We start from the raw sequence: 19,969 nt of genomic DNA, 5'->3' as shown, positions 1-19,969 counted from the left end.
GAATTCCACTAAATGATATTTCAACCCTGAAATCCTCTTTTTCGAGTTGAGCTCGCCTATGTTTCGGTCTATCTCTGTACCCTTTTCACAAAATCGCAGCGACTTCGGCGGCTGCCGCAACACGCGCATATTTAATACTACTACTTTTAAATTATAACTAATGTATATAAAACTATCCTAGACTTAAAATACTTACTTACTTACGGTGCAATATTAAATTAAATACAATTATTAGATAATCCCTTATTTAAGGCAACCAAACTATCAATTTAACGAAGAGCTTCTAAGAAACCAATTTTTTTTTAAAAAGCTGTAGTGAAGACAATTTTACTAGAATTGCTCTGGAATTCGATTTTGGTTTCGGTTGCAGATACTAGTTTTGACATTTTAATAGGATAGGTTTCTAGGTAAAAACATATTATTCTGTTTAGTCTGTCAGTTGATTATCAGAAAATATTGGATTCACCCTGGTACGTGATTCAGTTTCTTTGACTGTATTTTCTGTTATCAATAAAAAAAAACAGATGAACCGCGTCAAAGTTCGGGGTTGGGTTGGGAGCCCATGACTTCACACCATGCTAAAAAGTGTCGCACTGTGTGACGTCACGCGAAACTTTGATTTGCTATATCTTCATCATTTATTGTTTAAATTGAGAAAATCAAAAATACGTATCCGATTCGATTTGTAGCATTCGAACATGGCGGATGTAGACAATATCTAATTTTGCTATTTGTTTTTTGGGCTAGTTGAAGTATAATTTTGATAGTGTTTTATGCGGCGACTAACCTTAACAGTGAACAGTGATCACAAAATTCAATATTGCTCTCGTGTCTGACATTTTTTAATGCGTTAGTTGTCTCCACGTGGTTTCTGGAATTTTACTATCAAGTTGCAAAAACTACAATCACCGTACAACGTCCCTCTCAAATGTCCTATTAATAAGGACAGAAAAGCCATATTTTAAAAGAGAAGAAGAAGAAATACGTATCCAATAATTATCTGATCATCTAATTGACGAACTAATTTGATGATTTAGCATCTGTTATAGTCTGACGAGATGTTGCATGATGATGCAGTACCTGGTCTACACTGTAAAATAGAAGAATTACCAGATAGTTCGCTTTTAAGTGAAAAGTCAACGTCCTGGTTCAAGAGGGCACCGGACAACTATTTACTGGTAGTCTCTAAGTTAGGTCTTGAACGTTGTCGGCGCCAAGTTATCCGCCAACTTACAATAAATATCAGAATACCTCGAATGTTTCAGTCTAATGCTCACGAGTGATTTGGGATCCCTTGAACTAAATAGTTTAACGGATTTGTGTGGTTATATTATATATGGCTCGAAAATTTGAACAATGTTTGGAGGCTGTTCAATACGGACATATACGGCCACCCTTTTACTTTACTACTGTATTTCGTTACATATACGCATAGCTTAGTGTCTATTAGAGCTGTATTAAACTGAGTAACCTAACCAACAAAAAGTTGGAATCCCCCGATTTTGTCACTGCAAAGTTCAATATCTCAAAAACGGATGAACGGATTTTGATCAAACATATCTAAGAATCATCACTAAAAAACCTGATTTCAAATTAAAAAAAACTGCACTCAAATCGGTCCATCCGTTTAAGAGCTACGGTGTCACAGACAGACACACAGACGCACATAGCGGTCAAACTTATAACACCCCTCTTTTTGCGTCCTTAATTGCATAGTTACCGCGGGACAGCGAAAAAAGAATTCTTCACAGACAAAGTTGTGAGCAACTAACTAATAATGATTAGCTTAGCTAGCTAGGTTAGCTATTACTAATACTTACTTAATGACTTTTATTGTACCTATCTTTAAGGATATTTTGTAATTAAAATCTTTGGCTTTAAAAGCTTTAAAATTCAATTACTGTTCCACATCCATATTTTCTCTGTGACTCGTTACAAAGAATATACCTGATCGTGACTATAGTCGTATATAATAAAGTCTAATATTAATTAGACTTAGACCTTTAATAACGATTATTAAGTCGTACCCTTGCGGTAGGTTAAGGACCCAGTCCGAGTAAGACGAGGAGTGTTTTTTGAACCTTTGCAGAGAAAAATATTAAGTTCGCGGAGCATTAAATTTTACTTTAATTTAAATTGTATTTTACAATCATTTCACCCGCAATGTGATGCTTATTACAAACTTTTATCCATTACTATAAAAGACTTCGTCCAGCCATTTGGACGGCTAGACGTACCTTTAAAAATCACTTGTATTTATTTCGTGACAGATGAAAAAGTTGATATAAAATAACCCAAAAGAAGGTTTAGTTCTTAATGTTCGTCCAAATCCAAGAAAATCCGAAAAAAGGGAACGTAATCCAGTCTAAGGAGCCGTGTTTATTGAAGTAGATAATTACAAACGTATTCGCTGGATTTTTGCTTTCTCCATGAATTTCATATTCGCAGACGTTATGAAAAAACTTTTGGGAAGCCTGCTAAACCGTCGGTAATATGATTTTCTTCGAATGAGTATTTGTACTCATAAGGAGGTACTTAGGTGCTGAAATGTGAAAATACTGGAACGCCGCCGATGCAAAGGAACTTAGATAGTCAATATTCTTTAAAATATATAATAAATCTGTTAGTATAAAATTATCGGAACATATTTAACACGCAGTGTCTTTTCTTTTCTCAATTTAACAAAAAAATATGTGATGATAGGAAGCCCAGCTTCGAAGCTTCAGCCGGGTTTAGACCTGCAATAAAAAACTTGCAAGTTGCATTACACTGCGAGGCCGTATAGTCAATAATCGATCGCGATCTAATACAACTTGCACGGTTTTTAGTAGGTCTAAAGCTGAGTTTAGACTTGCAAGAAGAATCGTGTAAGTTGCATTACATTGCGGCGCTCGATTGACCACTACAAACAAACTCGTTGGCTTTACGGCTTCGCAATGTAATGTAAGTTGCAGGATTTTCTTGCAAGTCTAAATCTCGGCTTTAGCTAGGCTTCAGACGAGCTTCATCTTTGTCATTTTTGTTTGATTAACAAAACAAAGAATACGTGTTCAATATTTTTTGATAATGTAACTGACGGAGGGAGTACCTATAATAGTTATTTTCTACCCGGAATTCTTACCCCATGACTCACTGTCGTGTTTCAGGGATTTTATCAAACCACCAAACTAAGTCTGGTAAAATAAACGTCAGTTCACTAAACAGATTCAGGTTTTTGATCAAATGGCCGTTTTTTTCTGGGCGTATGATAAAATTTATTCACCATTTTGTCATATCCCTTATTAGAGATTTGTTGAAATCTCAACTTTTTTCCTGCGAAAGACGTAACACGATTTATCAGACTAATAACTTACGTTAATTAATTTCGTTAAGTTAAGTACTTAAATTTTTCAGCACCGAGTGAAATGGAAACACCTAGTTTAATATTTCAAATTCTGTTGACTGACTGAACATTAAACTACAACTACACATGGAGCGCCAATTTCTAAACAGGTGTAATTTAATAGCGACAAACAAACTTTAAATATTTATTTTATTGTTACAGCAATCTTCCTCTGCGCTCATGCAGCTGATGTGACAAAGACAAAAGATGCAGCAGAGCCTGCACAGAACAAAGACAAAAGGCAAACGCAAGACGAGGGTGTACCGGCTCACCTCGTTTACAGGACGGCTAGAAAACAGGTAAATTATGTAGTTTTTGTAGACAAGGACTCTCTACAGCTTATCCGGGAAAAAGTAAAGGTTAGGTACAAGTCAAATAACTAGTATTTATTCTACAACACCTATAACTAATGGAAACAAGTAGTAGGTAACATTGTTAGTTAGAAACTAAATAAATCTTTCTTTCTTTCTTTCAACTAGAAACTTAGTTAGAAACTTGTTTCTATATTTCCTGAACGGAGGCACGGCAGGCTTATCGCATTGAACTAAAGATCTGATAACATAGGTAAGTAAATAGAGTATATATAAATAAACTTCAATATTTACTTGCTACTCTTCTACTTACCACACGTGCATAATAGCTACAACTATGCGACATAACATAAACTGTTTTAAATTGACTCCTTTCAACTTCGTCAATCTCGGTTCATTGATAAAAACTACCTGATAATTAAGAACTAAAATCACTAAATGAATTTAATTAGTCGTAGACTTGAGATCTGTAAAGCTCTTTAGCTATCATAATTTCTAGAAAGGAGCTTTTAACAGCTTTCATTAATAAAAGTTTAATTATTCACATTAGACATTAACATCGCGTTCAATGTTTTAAATAATGCGTTGCCAGCTCATTCTAGGGCTATGTTTTCACGAAGTTCGTACCCAATTATTAATATTATTTGTTTGAAATAAGTTGTTATAAAAATCATTTTTAATCATTTTTTACAAGCTTTTTTGCGGACTATAGGTACTTTTGTTGACTGTCTTGCATTGTCATCAAGACTACATTTCCACAATAAATTTCAAGTCGATGCCATTAACCTTTGAGACGATCCTGCCTAGAACACTAGGATGTCAGTACTAGATTATTGTATTGTCACCAGATTTACATAAGTAAGCCAAATTTTAAGTCCTTACAACCACTGGAAGACTGGAAGTGTGTCAAATATTTAACTTGCTAGATTTGACCCGTACCTACATACATCCATACATGAAATACATTACATTGCAAGGTAATTAAAAGCTAGTAAAATAAAAGTAGGTTTCAAATTGCCGATTACACTCCAGGTTCATAAAATGTTTTTACTTCTTAGGGGCTCAGAAATACATCTTATAAGTTCATTATTTTCATTTACCGTACGGTGTATTTACTACGGGATATAGACCTTAATAATCTTTAATGAGTTCTCGATATTTCGATGATATACCGTATGATACCGTAATCAAAACGCTGGTACTTATGTAGATGTGTCGAAATATCAGAAGCATTTAGGGTTCCGTACGTCATTTGGCAAAAACGGAATCCTGTTTGCCCATCCGTTGGTCAAGAACCTTTTCTCAGGAATACATGGAAATATTAAGCTTAAATTCAAATATTCGGCTCTTGGAGCAAAGAAAAAATCAAATTTCTAATTCAACGCAATTAAAAGATACGATCATATTATTATTTTTCATACAAATTACCGGGGAATCAAAATCTTTACGATATTTCCAGTTGTCCTACAAACTTGAAATTTGGTACGAAGGTAGCTTTTATAGCACAACCAATAAGAAATTCTGAAAAATCTTAATTTTTATGTTTGTTTGTCTATTTCAGTAACCGTCTAAAATGACCTTAGGTACACTTCGTTATTTTTCTTAGAAGCGGGCTCTTGACATTGGATATCAAATTATATTTAAGTACATCCCACAGCAAATTATATTTAAGAAGATTTAAAATTAAATAGGTAAAACAACTTTCTTTGTTTTATTGAAGTTTCACTAGATAAGTAACGGCATTAGACTAGACATATAATCGTTAATTAACAGTGAATCATTAAAAACTATAACTGCATTAGGCCTAGCACGCTATGTTAAGTCGATAACACAAGTCGAATATCCCTTTCCAACTATTTAGCGAGCGCGATAAGGATAGATGTTTTTGCTTCCGCAATAAATGCCTTAGGCATATTTTAACAATGAGGGCTATCGCGTATGAATTCGCCGCTAGAGGCGCTAGTGTAGCGTGAGGTCTCCGAAATGTCAAATCTCATAGGTTTTGGGTGAGCTAGCGGGTTTATTTATAATAAGAATAATTTTGTGAATATTTTGCAATATCTGAAATTAATTATGGCAAATATGCGTTCCGGGGCATGAATGTCTGTGTTTTGAGACAGTTTTGTCTTTCGGAAACCTTTGTCCTCCCTTTTTTCCGAACAAAACGGGGACTATGCAACACTGTGGCATGCTCGATATTTTTATGGTACGGTTTTAAGGTGTATTAAATATGATTTTAATCTAAACTTTGTTTTCACGCCCGTAATAACAGACTTTGAAAGCCATACTTAAAAACCTCACGCAACAGTGCGCCATCTAGTGAGACAAAAAACGATAGCCCTCATTGCACTAGTCATTTGAATACTCCTATGAATAAACTGTATCGGATTACTTAATATCACATTATGCCTGTAACCGGGGACTTTACGGACAGCTTATGTCCTCAGTATCGCCCTTTCACTTTTGTGCCCTAGATTTCGTCACAACCTATTACTAGTCAATGACTGGACGTAAGGCGGCAAATATGCCAAGTTCTAGCACGACAATTGCTAGAATTGATGCAGGCATAGCTGCTGATTTTATACAGTTCAAAATCGGTTGAATAGGCACAGCAGGCAAGCATTAGGCATTGAGCCAAATCTATATTTGGTTTGCAATGACCATCCACGATTTGATTTTGAAAACACCACAGCAAAAGTTACCTACTTGTCGTCAAAATAAAATATATAAATAAAATAAAATAATAAAATAGTTTAGTCAAGTAGATTTTGCACGCAGTCTTTAAGATCGAGCTATTTTTTATTTGTTTATGATTGGCACTTAATGTAATTATTATTTTAGGATTTTACTTATTGTGGTTGTGGAATAGAAATTAAATACAGATAGTTTTAAATTACCTTGCTATTAAAATCGTTGTAGTTCGCTGATAGGAAGTCCGCAGAGTAACGTCTGACTCGATCAATCTATTGTGGATTTTCTACAACAAATCTTTACTTCAGGTTCCCTTAATAAGTATGATTAATGTTACAAGTAATCAAAAAATGGCCCCATTCCAAATAATTCCACCAAATTAATCAAACATCTACTCAAAAGTTGACTGGTAACGATCCCTTAAAGAAATATGACATTTGTACATGTCTCTCGACATTTGTCAATTATATTTCTTTCTTTGTGTCTGTACAATAAAGTGTTTAACACATACAATACAAATTGTAACACATTTTATGCTCGTAGCTGGTGTTATAAATTTAAATAAATGTGAATGTCAACTATAAAATGGTCGCACAAAAAAGAACATAAATTGGTGCCCCTAATCACACGTCCCTTTAGAGAAAGGCTGTGCCACAAATAGCGTTGTACAAATCATTTTTCTCTCTATTCTGCGGTTACCGTAACGATATTAATCTAATGTTAAACCTCAGTTGTTAATTTCCTTCAGCAAAAAACCATTGGATTTTATTGCCGTTTTGTTATGTATTTTCAGTTACACGATTTGACCTAAAGACCGATCTGTTACGTTCGATTAGTGTGCTACATTGATAAATATCCATGCAATAAATCTTAGGGCCACCAATATCTGAACAATAAAGTGTGCATAAAGATCTGATATGACTGATCTCTAGGGCCGGTAGGAGGTGTATGATATTTTTACATGATCCTCTGTGGCAGATATTAGATCACCAGACTTGACCAGACCTTACCAATTCAATATTGATATGGACCTCCGCAAAGTAACGCCTGATGCAATAAATTACTCTGTCTTAAACTATACTTACAAAAAAAGTGACAACGTACAGTCAACCTCAAAGATAGCTGAACCCTTTAGTACTTAGTCGCAATAAACATTAACGTCCCAGGGTTTGAAATATTGACAAAATAAGAAGGAGTTACAGTAAAATCTAAGTTTTAATATCGATCGGGGCTGGTCGGTTTTCTTTGTTATCCTGAAGAACCAAATGAGAAAGAAAACAAATCCAATCTTTTTTTTTGAGTTCTGAACGACGTTAGCAAACTAGTTTAAGATACTGATGTTCTGAGATATGAAATGAAAATGAAATGATATATTTATTCCAGACGTTTGTTATCTTAACCTAATATTTAATAACTAGAGTTTACCTACCTATTTGATCTGATACTTAGTTACAATTGAAATTCGGGGATTTTACGAAATTCCCCTGGGATTCCCCAAAATTTATATCGTGATCTTTATTGAGGTTGTGTTAAGAACAAGTACTTACTCTAAACCCAGCGGTTGAAATTGCATGATTTTATTTTTATCCTTATTTCGTGGAAATATTGGAATAAAACGTAGCCTATGTGTTATTCCAGACGTCCAGCTACCTACATACCAAATTTCATGACTCTAAGCCCAGCGGTTGGGATTTCAAGATTTTATCCCTATCCCGTGGGAATATCGAGATAAAAAGTATTCTATGTCTTAATCCAGAATATAAACTAACTTTTTGCCAAATTTCATCCAAATCTGTCCAGCCGTTTTAGCGTGAAGAAGTAACAAACATACTCACTCACTCACAAACTTTCGCATTTATAATATTAGTAGGATTAATTCGCATTAGGTATACATGTTACGTGGTCCTTTTCAAAAGAGAGAGAGAGAGAGAGAGAGAGAGAGAGAGAGAGAGAAAAACATTTATTTACACATATTCAAAAGTTAGGGTACCTTCCGGTTTTGTTATTCATACATAAAATTAAATAAGGAAAAGTTTTTCATCGTGAAAGATTAAATTAAGTTCGTGAATAATTCAGGTCAAAGCTTTCGTCAGCTTAAGAGTGACTTGCGAATTTGTTGGCCTTAATTAATGGTATGTGACTTTGATAAAATCTCGATGGCTAGGTAGAAAATGTAGCTAATCTACTTAGTGGTGAGGTTGACAGTACAATTCTGTAATAAACAGATGCCGGTTGCTCCCCATATAGAGTTCAGCCGAATCAGAAATGAAAAGTAAAATGTTAAATTATTATTGACGGAAGTTATTTATGTTACGTTTCAACTTCTATGATCACAAAAAATATTAGAAGTGGGGATGTTTTTTTCTCGTTTAAACCCATAATGTGGGGTATTACTGGATAAGCCTTTCAAAAACACAATTTTACTAAGACTATTTATTTAACGATTATCCAACTGGTTATCAATTAAGGAAGTGTATTTTATATATATCTTTACCAGCCATAATTACGCGTTATTAAATATAGTACATAATTGTTACTTAACAATTTCAATTAAAGATACTGCGTAACATATTTAGGAAATAGAGCTACAATAAAGTTACATGTCCACATAACGGAGTAGGTAGGTATAACAATAAAATTTAGCCTAGTTAGTTGCGCAAACCTTCATAAAAGTTGTAGATCATCCTCAAATCAGTAGTCGACCTCATTACGGGGTATCAGATATCACTTATCTTCCTGTGTGAAATTTTCACATAAACCATTGTCTCCTGTAATGTGTTGCAAAAGTAAATTCGCGTAATATCAACTTAGCTCTTAGATAAAAGTCGGCAAGCGCACATAGAACTCGTATCTACTTTAATTTTGTAAACAAAGTGTTGCATTTCTTCTGGCACGTCGGAAATCCAAACATCGTTTAGTTTACAAAATATAGAAGTATAAACAGATGGCTCAAGAGTAAATGTACTTGGTTCTAGAACCTTTTGTTCACACGGGTCACTGTTTAGCGTGCTACATCAGTCCAAAACAGTAGGGTCACTTACTACTGGACGCTTCATTTCGTGTTATGTATTTATGATGAATGGTTTTATTGTCATCACAGTTAATATTTTAAGTCAGACAGAGACTTCGTTACATAGTAAAAAACATCTTTGTTACACTACCAACAGTTTTCTTTATTTGATTATGTTTTGTTTGTACTTATAAGTTGAATTAATCATACGCGATACCGGTCAAGGTTTATGAGGGGAGTTGCTAATACTTGCCACGCATGGCAAGCGGGTTGGCGAGCGCAGTATAGGAGGTAAAAGTAGCTAAGAAGACGCTGCTACCCATCTTCTGGTATTATCCCTCAGCCGGGTTCTACGGCGCCCACAGAAAGAGAGGGGGGGACAAAATTCTTACGCCGGCACTCCACGGCAACTGGCAACGGCACCTGGTTAAAGTGGAGGGTTCACGGTGGATGCAAGTCGCTTTCAACCAAGGCAACTGGAGGTCTATGGGGGAGCCCTATGTGCAACAGTGGACGTCCTATGGATTATATGATGATTATGATGATGATACCGGTCGAGACTTCCATTTCTGCGCCAAGGGCTAAGTAAAAATTAAGTAAAGTAACACCACAGATAACGATACGGAAATCATGGGTCCTATTTCATGTACTGTTATCGAAAATAAACAGAACAGCTAAGTAAGTTGCCTAAAACTTAGACCGAGTTCAACTTGATAGCATAGTTTAAACTGCAAGTGCAGCTCTAAACATCAGATATCGGCACCCTGCCAAATGCACTTAATCTACCTATAATTTAATTACATAGACTCGTATTATGCTTCCTAACTATTACTAAGTCAGTAAAACCTTACCGAGTGCATGTTATACTTGGAAGATTAATATATTTAAACATGTTTAGTTTTTAACACTAACAATATTATGCTGAGTAGGGTCCAATTTATACTAAATATTCTATGTTCTTTTTTCTGTATTTCAAATATGCACTCTCTCTATATTATCTTTTGAAAAAAAAACACATTATAATCATTATGCCAGGTATACATAAGAGGATCGTCAAATTTTTATAAACAAAATAATGTACAGGTAATAGTTAAAATATTATTTATGGGTATTTATGTATTATAATATGTATGTAAGTAAGCGTACGATTCTAATTTTAAGTCAACATCATCTCATCACCTACCACAATAAGATTAAATCACCTTTGATTTTAAAAAATTGACACCATAGCTATAAAAGATATCTGTAGCTTCAGCGGTATAAATTTTCCATGCAACACTTTACAATTATTTTGTTTCTAACTGAAGCAACCACCTCAGCTAATTTACAATTTATAAAATTAACCGCGTGGGAACTACGACCCAAGCCATCTTATTCTGAGAGGAAGCCTGTGCCCACCTGAGGGACGTAAGTATATATAGACTGAGATGATGATAAACCGCGTACGTATTAAATTATACTCCGTTTAATTTAAGTTTTGAATTAAGGGTCGAATTGTAACACACGTCACACGTTTCTCGGTATTTCGAACACAAATATGGACTAAAAATACCAACTTATACATTTATTAGCGGTATTTGTTATGGTTTTATTATAGAAGTTAACACAATTTTAAATAGTTTCATTGTTTCATTTCAAAACGTGTGCAAATTTTACCGTTAAGTTTCAAATGTTAAAATAAATGGAGTAAATATAGGTAGTAAAGTATACTCGTAATTTTCAGAAATATTATCTTTGGATATACTCGTTCCACAATAATTTATACGGTTTCTAATGATACACAGTAAGTAATCATACATTACGTTTATTACTGATTCACCACCTGCCTTACTTGTAATGAACATTACATAATATGCAAATCATTATGTTAAAGCACAAAGCTTTCGTGCAGCAAATTTAATTAAATTTTAATATAACTCGCATTTAAATTTGTTTCCGAATCTCATTAGTGGATGATTATTGTGGTGTGTTAATCAATTTATCGTGTTGTCTGCCGTGTTATCAATTATCTCTAATTTGTACAGGTATATGCGGTTCTGTTTACCTAATCATATTAAACCAGACATGGACATTCATGAGTACTGAAATATTTAAACCTTTCTCTAATTAATAATATTTTAGTGACTCCCCCAACTTTGCTTTTGCTTTATGTACGTATGAGGATAACATATTTTAGACTACTTATTACATTTTTAACTTAAAAAGGGGTAGTAGTAATAAGAAATAATTTCGGTTGATTTAATGTGGAAATATTCGTTCCGAGTGTCAGCTATTAGATACGTATACTATGATATTTTGATATAAAAAATGGTCATTAAAGAAGGTGGATATTTTATGGATAACTTTATTGCGCAGTATTTTATGTGGGTCGCATTTTTGTTCACTTCCATTAAAGTGTTGAATAGACTCGATTTTCACATGGGATGTTAATGTACTATTTAATGACTGTCGTAACTTTTGTTGTAATAAGTCGGTGAGAATATAACTTTTTAAATTAATCACAAAGTATGTTGGTTATAAATAAATACTATATTTTAATCGTATAATCGTAGCGTTTTGCAATAATGGGATGAAATGAATACTGAAATAGATCTAGTAACAGCGACAATTTTAGCTGATAGACAAATGCTGTATCCCTAGTCTCTATTAGTAATACATTTATGATTAATTGTATATAGTTAGGTATTTTAGAGTTACATATGCATTAACATAGATAAAAATAGTAAAAGATTTAATAAGGAATCATACATAACATAACTAACAAACTTAAGTAGGTACATAAAATAAAAATAGAACCTAAAACTTGTACCTAACTATATACAATTAATCATAAATGTATAAACTATCTGCTATCAACAGATTCCTACAATACAATAATAAAAGTACAATTGCTTAGTAGCAATCTTATTGTCATGTTTATCAACGCGTTGTGCAAACGATCGCTGCGCCGGCGCCTCCGGTTTCGAAAATGGCCGATAATCGCCGCATTGTCTCATTTTTCCTCGGCTTTCACCGCACGCGGCTGTAACACGTAATTTCAACGCGTGTTATGACATGAGCTGTTGTCGCATCATCAATTTGCCACTGATTCGGCCAATTTGTGGTTTCGTGCTACTAGATGCATCATGGTGTACGATAATGTAACTTTTCAGAGATGCGGTGCATTAAATAAAAGTTTGTCGAGTTCATTTTTCTAAAAAGGCTTATTTGTTTTTACACATATCTATGATGTGCAGGTAGGGCAGTTGTCCCTTAGTTATCAATAATCGAGTAGAGCTCTATTAGCGCTTCTCGAAACTAAAAACCATATTAGTATGCCAAAGCCAATTACTTACAAAACCACCGAAGACATAGCCCGAAAACCAGCACTCACAATACCTTTACGCTTTATGTATTTTTTGCTCCCGTTATGAAAGGCATACGATTGTTCTTTTCTTCAAAGTCATGTGAGGCCAAAGATTTTTTTTCCTTTTTTGCTTTATTTTAGGCGTATATCTTTTAGGTACTTTATAATTATAATTGTTTTAGCTTTCGCGAGCAGTATAATCAGCGACCAACTATGAATAAACATATTGTTTCTGAAGCCGCCTAACAGTATTTCAATTGTTTATTACAGGGTGGTATTTTCTTACCAAGTAACTAGGTACAGTCACCAGCATTAATATCTGCCACAGCGGAGCGTGCAAAAATATCTGACACGTTCTTCCGCCCTAGATATAGAGTCGTATCAGATGTTTATGCACACTTGTTGTGTCAGATATTGGTGCTGGTGACTGTACTTAATTCATCTTATAACTATCATTAAATTCGATTTAATTCATGTTGCAACACTATCTGACAAGTAATATACTTAATCAAGGCTTCATAACCAACGTTATTGTGAACTCTATTTGAAAAAGTCGATTTACGGTCCGGTATCGATCTCTCCATTAACGATCATCAATCATAGCGATGTTAGCAATGTATTCATTAGGGCTATTAACGCACATGAGCTGTAAGCATGCGATTACTGCACGGCTTCCGTTTGCATTTTAATCTTCTGGGTGATATGTAAATAGTTGAGCATCTAATGCTTTATATCAAGTTGATCCATTATACCTACACTAATCACACTTCTAGTACCTACTGGATCTCATCTGTTTAGCAACACCCCATCCATTAACGTATTGCCAATTATAACGATATTCTATAATAATATCAAATTATTCGCTTGCTCTGATACGTCAGCAATGCATAAAGTGAAAAGCTTAAACTATTATTCAAGCCTCTGTTAAAGTTGCAAACCATATGAAACAGAGTCTTTAAGAGCGAATGAGCTTTAATGTTATTAAAACAATGGTTTGCAAATGATGAAATCTCAATTAACACATTTACCTACATATACGAACGTTGCAAGTTAAATAAATGCTTGTAAAAGTGCACGCAAAGATACATCACAAAATTGTCGTTGAGTATTTCAAAAATCTAGAAAGAAGGCGTTAAAAGGACTGTTTTTAAAGTCGTCAAATACCGCTACTTTACGAACCATGCAATGTAAATCCTTAAGCCTTATATGAATATACTCGTAAGCCTAAGCTGATACAAAACGAATCAGTAGCTGGCTTAACATTGCGTAAGAACACATTGCAGAAATAATTGCGTTTTATTACGTTATTTTAAAGATTACTTATTTCAAGATCTTCTTAATAGCTTACACCCTAATTAAGAAAGCTCTTTTAATGGTTCAATATTCATTTTCACATTTTGGCAAAATGTCAAAATGTAGCAATAACAAGTTGAATTAATAAATAAAATATAGGGTACTAAGTTCTTAGTATTTTATAGGCTAGGTACCTATTTACTGAGGCACGCCTGGCGTAATGCAACTCACGCCAAGAATGCCATTCTATAATAGAATAAGCAATAATCTTTCAAGTCAATTAACAATTCATCAATAATGTATAGTTAACTGAAATAACCGAAATCTTCGTTCTTTTAACTGAAAACAAATAAAATAAAAAATAAATAAATAAACAAGTTGATAAAGAGTAGTTCACAACTCAATATCATTATTTTCGTGTCGAAATACAACGAGCAGCTGATAATAAATCACAATGAAAGCCGAAACTCAAAGAAAAGCCAAAGTGGCAAAGTTTAAAAAGTAGTAGGTACTTACATGCATATTTCTTTACAACAATTTTTTTTTTCAGGAGCAAGTTGCCCCCGTCGAAGAGCCACAAGACGACGACAGGGGTATCAGGTAATCATCAAACTTTAGTATATTTTCTTTGAATGGACCAATAGAAAACGCGAATATATTCTATGTTCTTTCAATAAGCGCGTTTGCAAAAAGATAGTATTTAGTACATTACGTTGCGATAGGTTAAAATTGTCACGGACTAAATACTACAAACAGATAGCGACTAAAATCCAATTGCTTGCAGTTCCCATAGCGTCCAAATTGAGTGTCCAAACCAAAGTCATAGCACACTAAGCATAGTAGATAAGTCAAACTTCCTCTTGCTGAGCGGCTAATTTGGCGGTCCGTTAGAAAAAAGGATATCGTCCACGGGCCTAGCAGGCGCTGGCGGGACTTCCTTAAAATCTGGCTAGATATCGCTCAAAGTTGGGATGGGTGGAGAAGATAGGGAAACCCTTTGCTCAACAGTAAAACACATTTCCAAAATAAATAACAATTCAATTTTCATCGATACTAAGTGTACGAGTATCCCCAGATCTTTTTCGTGACCGCTGAGTGGAGGCCATTTTGGCTGGTTGGAATCGGCATGCATATATACCTAAATGTATGGGTGTTTGTTTTGTATGTGCATCAAACACAAACCATTCTTATTCTTATTAATTTTCCAGCCGCGCTACAGAAGAAGAATACCGTCCAGGTCAAGTGTTCTCATTGAACGCACAAGAACTGCTGGAGCTGCAGCCTGAGAGAAAGGCGCCGCTCGCGAGCAACCAGCAGTTGCAGCAACTGTATACCGATCCGCAGCAGGAGCATAAGCAGAACCTGCAACAGTTCTACTATCTCGAGCCGCAGAGTGCAAGACAGGTATGACATTTCCTTACGAGTACTATCTGGGCACAGTGATCCGAACTGGGTCTTGGCTTCCAATACCAAACTACACCATGCTTTGCGATCTAGGGCCAGCACAAGACAAGTACGATGGCATAAGTCTAATATCACACTCGGGACGATATGTTGCTAAAATTACCTCGACGTTTTGACTTCATTTGCAACAGCAATGGTCACGTGTAGGTATGACATAGTAGGTAGCAACGGTCGAACAGTCTAGTCTAAGCACTAGACTCACTATAATCTGGCCAGCGAATGTAAAGCAAACCTTGTTCTCAACCCTAAAAATCAGTCCGGTAAACTATGTCAATCAAGATTTAATTAAGACAAAAGAAAAACTAAGCCATTCACATATGCACGAATACTCAAACTAACAACATACTATAGAACGCAATTTTTTGGAACAAGGTAAATTGGTGTAAATTCCCATCGATGATGATGATTCATGAACTAATTCATTAGGTATTTTATTTGACGATAGCATTTTTATGCATCTTATTAGTTATCGCCATCGGTTATCTATTGTTTGCCCGAAATTCATATGCTATAATTTCATTTGCCCGAATTTCATATACCCGAATTTCATTTGCCTGAATGTTTCGTTTACTAGAAAAGTTATTGGACATACTCTTGTTTTCCCGAAAATTACCTAGATGTAATTTTAATGCGAATACCATACTCGTACGTATTGTTTTCCATATTATTAAGTGCAATAATATTATTTAATAGAATATTCAAACGCCATACTAAATATAGTTTCTTTCTGAATCCATGATTTTTTTTTCTATTACTTATTTATCTATTATCTTCTTCCTCTAAACATCGAATAATATTATACCTAAACCCTATATTAAACCTAACCAAAGTCTGATAGGGGCCTGAACTACTGTAATAAATGTCGACGGAGCTCCTACTCAATTATAACCTAACCTTATATATGTGGGTAAAACTTGTTTGACGTATGGGATTAATCAATGTGTTAATAACCACCATTTATATGGACGGCAAATGACATTATAGCATGTGATAATTATGGATTACAATGATTATGAAAAACTAAATTATTGAAATTAATATTATGGGAAACAAAGATTCTGTCATTTGATTAATATGGTAAACAATAAGTATGGCAAATAAATTATAAGAAGCAACATTATGGCAGTTGAATATATGGCACATGAAATTCGGGCAAATGAAATTCTGGCAAGTAAAGGTATACCATCGTCATCATTCCCGCTGAGCAGCAGTGCTTGCATTGTTATGTTCCGATCAATGTTTGTGGTAAGGCAGTTGAAAAAAGTAACTGCACATTGAACACCTTTAACGAGCTTGATTTGATGCCAATAAGTAGTACGCATTTTCTTTGAATTAGCGCTTGCTATCATGTTACTATAGGATATATATTTCACTAACCGTAATCTGACTATAAATATTCAACAACAGTATAAGTCTTATAAGTAAGTTACTAGTTCAATTAATATTTATTTTATTACTTACTATATTTTATGTAACGAGACAGGAAAAAACATATACGATATTTGTCGATACCAGCAGTATAGACAAATACATTATTGTCATGGTACATTATTATTTCTATTTATATTTGCTAATAAAATGTAAATATTCGCCGTTTATTATTTGAGTACTATTTGTCTCAATATAGAAAGTTAACGATATCGAATTTATGTAGACATTAGATTGAAATAGTTAGGGGCTGTTTCACCACCCATTGATTAATTTTAATGGACGGATAAATGTGATACCGTCTCCGTCTATTCGAACAAAACAAACAGAGACGGCATCACATTTATCCGTCAAATAAATTTAATCAATGGATGGTGAAACAGGGGGTAATTCTATTAATGCATTTTAAGCTTAAGCATGTAAGCGTAAGAACTAGAAAAAAACCCTCATAGTTATTAAGATACTTTTTACGAAATACATACAAACTTGTATTTATTTTCTGTTAATAAACAGTTTCAATATCTTTCTATTTATATCCCCAAAACAAGAAGGTGCACATAGTATGTATATTGGTTCTTTGTGTACCATGAGTTCAACCTAAGGGTACCCTTGCAGCTATGCTGGACAATTTTTTTAATTATACTTGCCTCCGATTGCCTCTGTAAGTTGCTGTAATACATCACGGTTTATTAATTTGCGGGTATAATTACCATCTCAAGAGATAATTGCGTCAATATCGTCTTATGTATCGTATATCGTTTTTTGTATACTAAACAATTAAATTGTGTTATCCAGGTGTCTCTCCAACCATCGCATGCAGTTATCGCCCGTCCCCACTACTCTACCAATGGTGGTGAAGCTTCAGTGGGAGCCGCCTTGTCTGTCAGCGACTCAAGCAACTCCGCTGCGGCCTTCGACCAGGACCTCCTGGCTCTGCTGAGCCATCAGCCCGTGAGGCAGGAGGAGATTCGCCAGCCAGCTTACGTGCAGCCGCAGCAGCAGGTTTCTACCCAGAGTTCGTCACCGCAGTATCAACAGGTATGGACACAAGAGATGTAGTTTTTATACTATTTTGTTCAAAGCTTCAAATTACGATCTACTCCTCATAAGCACGGGGTATATCATGTAACACTTGAGTTACAACGTTCTATTCATCATCAATCATCATCTCCAGCTTGTGTACATCCCTCTGTTGGGCACAAACAAGCTTCTCCTCAGCTGGTCCAGGAGAGAGCCCAGTGCGCATTTGGAACTTTTTCGCAGGTGCATGAAGATCGCCTCACGATCTTTTCCTTGACTAAAAATTTCAGATGTAATTTAGCAAAATATTCGAGAAAAGTCATCATCTTTGATTGAGGCCGTAGGTTACGATATTAGTGGTTACGAGTGCTTGATTTCCAATATGTGCGGAATACTAAAAGTTTGGATAAAATTTGTTTATTTTTTAATTTCAGGTGGACAGATATATTACTAAGCCCAGCAAGAAACCGACTAAACTCCGTTCCAAGATCCAAATAGCTGCTACTCAACCCTCGGTTGCGCCGCAGCAATATCTCATCGAGACCACAAACGTGCAACAACAGCAGCAGCAGCCACAGCAACAACAGCTGCAGTACAGGATAGCCCCCCAACCTCAGCCTCAGAGACCCGTACAAGCTCTACGTTACAGCCCTATTCAGCCCACTGCCGCTGCCGCTCAGCAAATTTACTATGAACGTCCGGAATCTCAAGGCCTCAAAGTTGTACCCGCCCCTAAGTTACAACAACCGCGTCTTCAGATGAATTATAGGTTTGTTCCCCAATACCAGCAGGCTGAAGCTACTCCAAAGCAGTACAGAATTGTGGAGGCTCCACGACACCAGCCTGTCAGACAAGAACCCCAAAGAATTTCCGCGTCCAGCGTAGAGAGACCTGTGGCTTACTTGAAACGTTTCCCCGAACCAGAAAAAGTGCGCGCTGTAAAACTGTACGAGCAAGCTGCTCCAGAAGAATTGCGTCCGGCCCCTCAACCAGCTCAAATTATTGGCGAGCAGTACTATCTTCGCCCCTTGTATAGATCAAATGAGCAGCGTCAGAGATACGAACTGCCTCAAGGTTTAGAACAGGCTCGAGTTGCGGAGTCAACGAAACCGCCACATTCTGCCATTTATGTTAGTAAAAACCTGGGCCCTAAAAAGCCTCTTAGGCCGCAGCCTGTTTTACGAGTGGACCAGCCTTTGAAATCCGAACAGCAGTACAGGCAAGATGTGCAACAGTACCGATCTCAGCAGCCAAGACTTGAGCAAGTTAATATTGAGCAGCACGGCCAGAATCTCGAAGACCAGCGGTCTCACTTGCCTCCGCCGAAGAACAACAAGGCTTACACTCCCGAAGAATTCCAAGCCTTGGTAGCTGCTGGGTATGCGGTGACTCCTATTCCTGTTGGGTCTTTGGACCGACAAGCGCAGTCCCGGGCTGACGTCGAGCCCGCGCCCGCGCCCGCCCAGCCGTTGCCGCAGCGACGACCGCTCTACAGCAGACGTAACCAGTACCTACCACTTAGATCAGACGAAGCACCTTGAATTCGGACAAAATTGTACATAATTAGAATTAAATTTTCAAACTAAAGATAGTGATAAATTGAATGTCGTTTCATTTCTATACCTACATATACACTACGTATACATATTTATATAATGTATATATTTAGGCTGAGGGTTGTTTAATTATTTTTTTTCACTTCTCATGCTCTTAAAATGTTATTTTAGTCTCTGTTTATCGGGACTAAAGCTCCTTATTAATCTCTAGGGATTAAAGTTTTATTTTTATTTTAAACAACCAGTCACGGTGTTTGTGAATGGAGATATAGACAATTTTTATGGCGTGGAAATAACCTCAAAATGACAACTATGCAAAAATATGAAAAAACGTGAAACACGATTAATGATTACGAAAATGAACATATTTAAGAATATTAAGGATGAATTAGTTTTAAATAGTTTTCAAGTTTGAATCTGTTGGCTAAATGTGCAAGCATTTAAAGCGTCACTTTACAAAAAAAACCG

General features: G+C 35.5%; 1 protein-coding gene across 1 annotated transcript; it reads left to right on the top strand.

The window, feature by feature from the left end:
• The first annotated feature begins 3,469 nt into the window (after nucleotides 1-3,469).
• LOC141439400 (uncharacterized) lies at nucleotides 3,470-19,549 on the top strand. The gene is made up of 6 exons (XM_074103684.1): nucleotides 3,470-3,494; nucleotides 3,545-3,681; nucleotides 14,584-14,633; nucleotides 15,242-15,437; nucleotides 17,721-17,963; nucleotides 18,380-19,549. Exons 1-6 carry the CDS (start codon nucleotides 3,470-3,472, stop codon nucleotides 19,484-19,486), a joined length of 1,758 nt encoding a protein of 585 aa, XP_073959785.1. The 3' UTR covers nucleotides 19,487-19,549.
• Nucleotides 19,550-19,969: the final 420 nt, after the last annotated feature.

This window comes from Choristoneura fumiferana, chromosome 20, assembly GCF_025370935.1.
Source record: "Choristoneura fumiferana chromosome 20, NRCan_CFum_1, whole genome shotgun sequence".
NCBI lineage: Eukaryota > Metazoa > Arthropoda > Insecta > Lepidoptera > Tortricidae > Choristoneura > Choristoneura fumiferana.
This window is presented reverse-complemented; position numbering and strand designations above follow the sequence as displayed.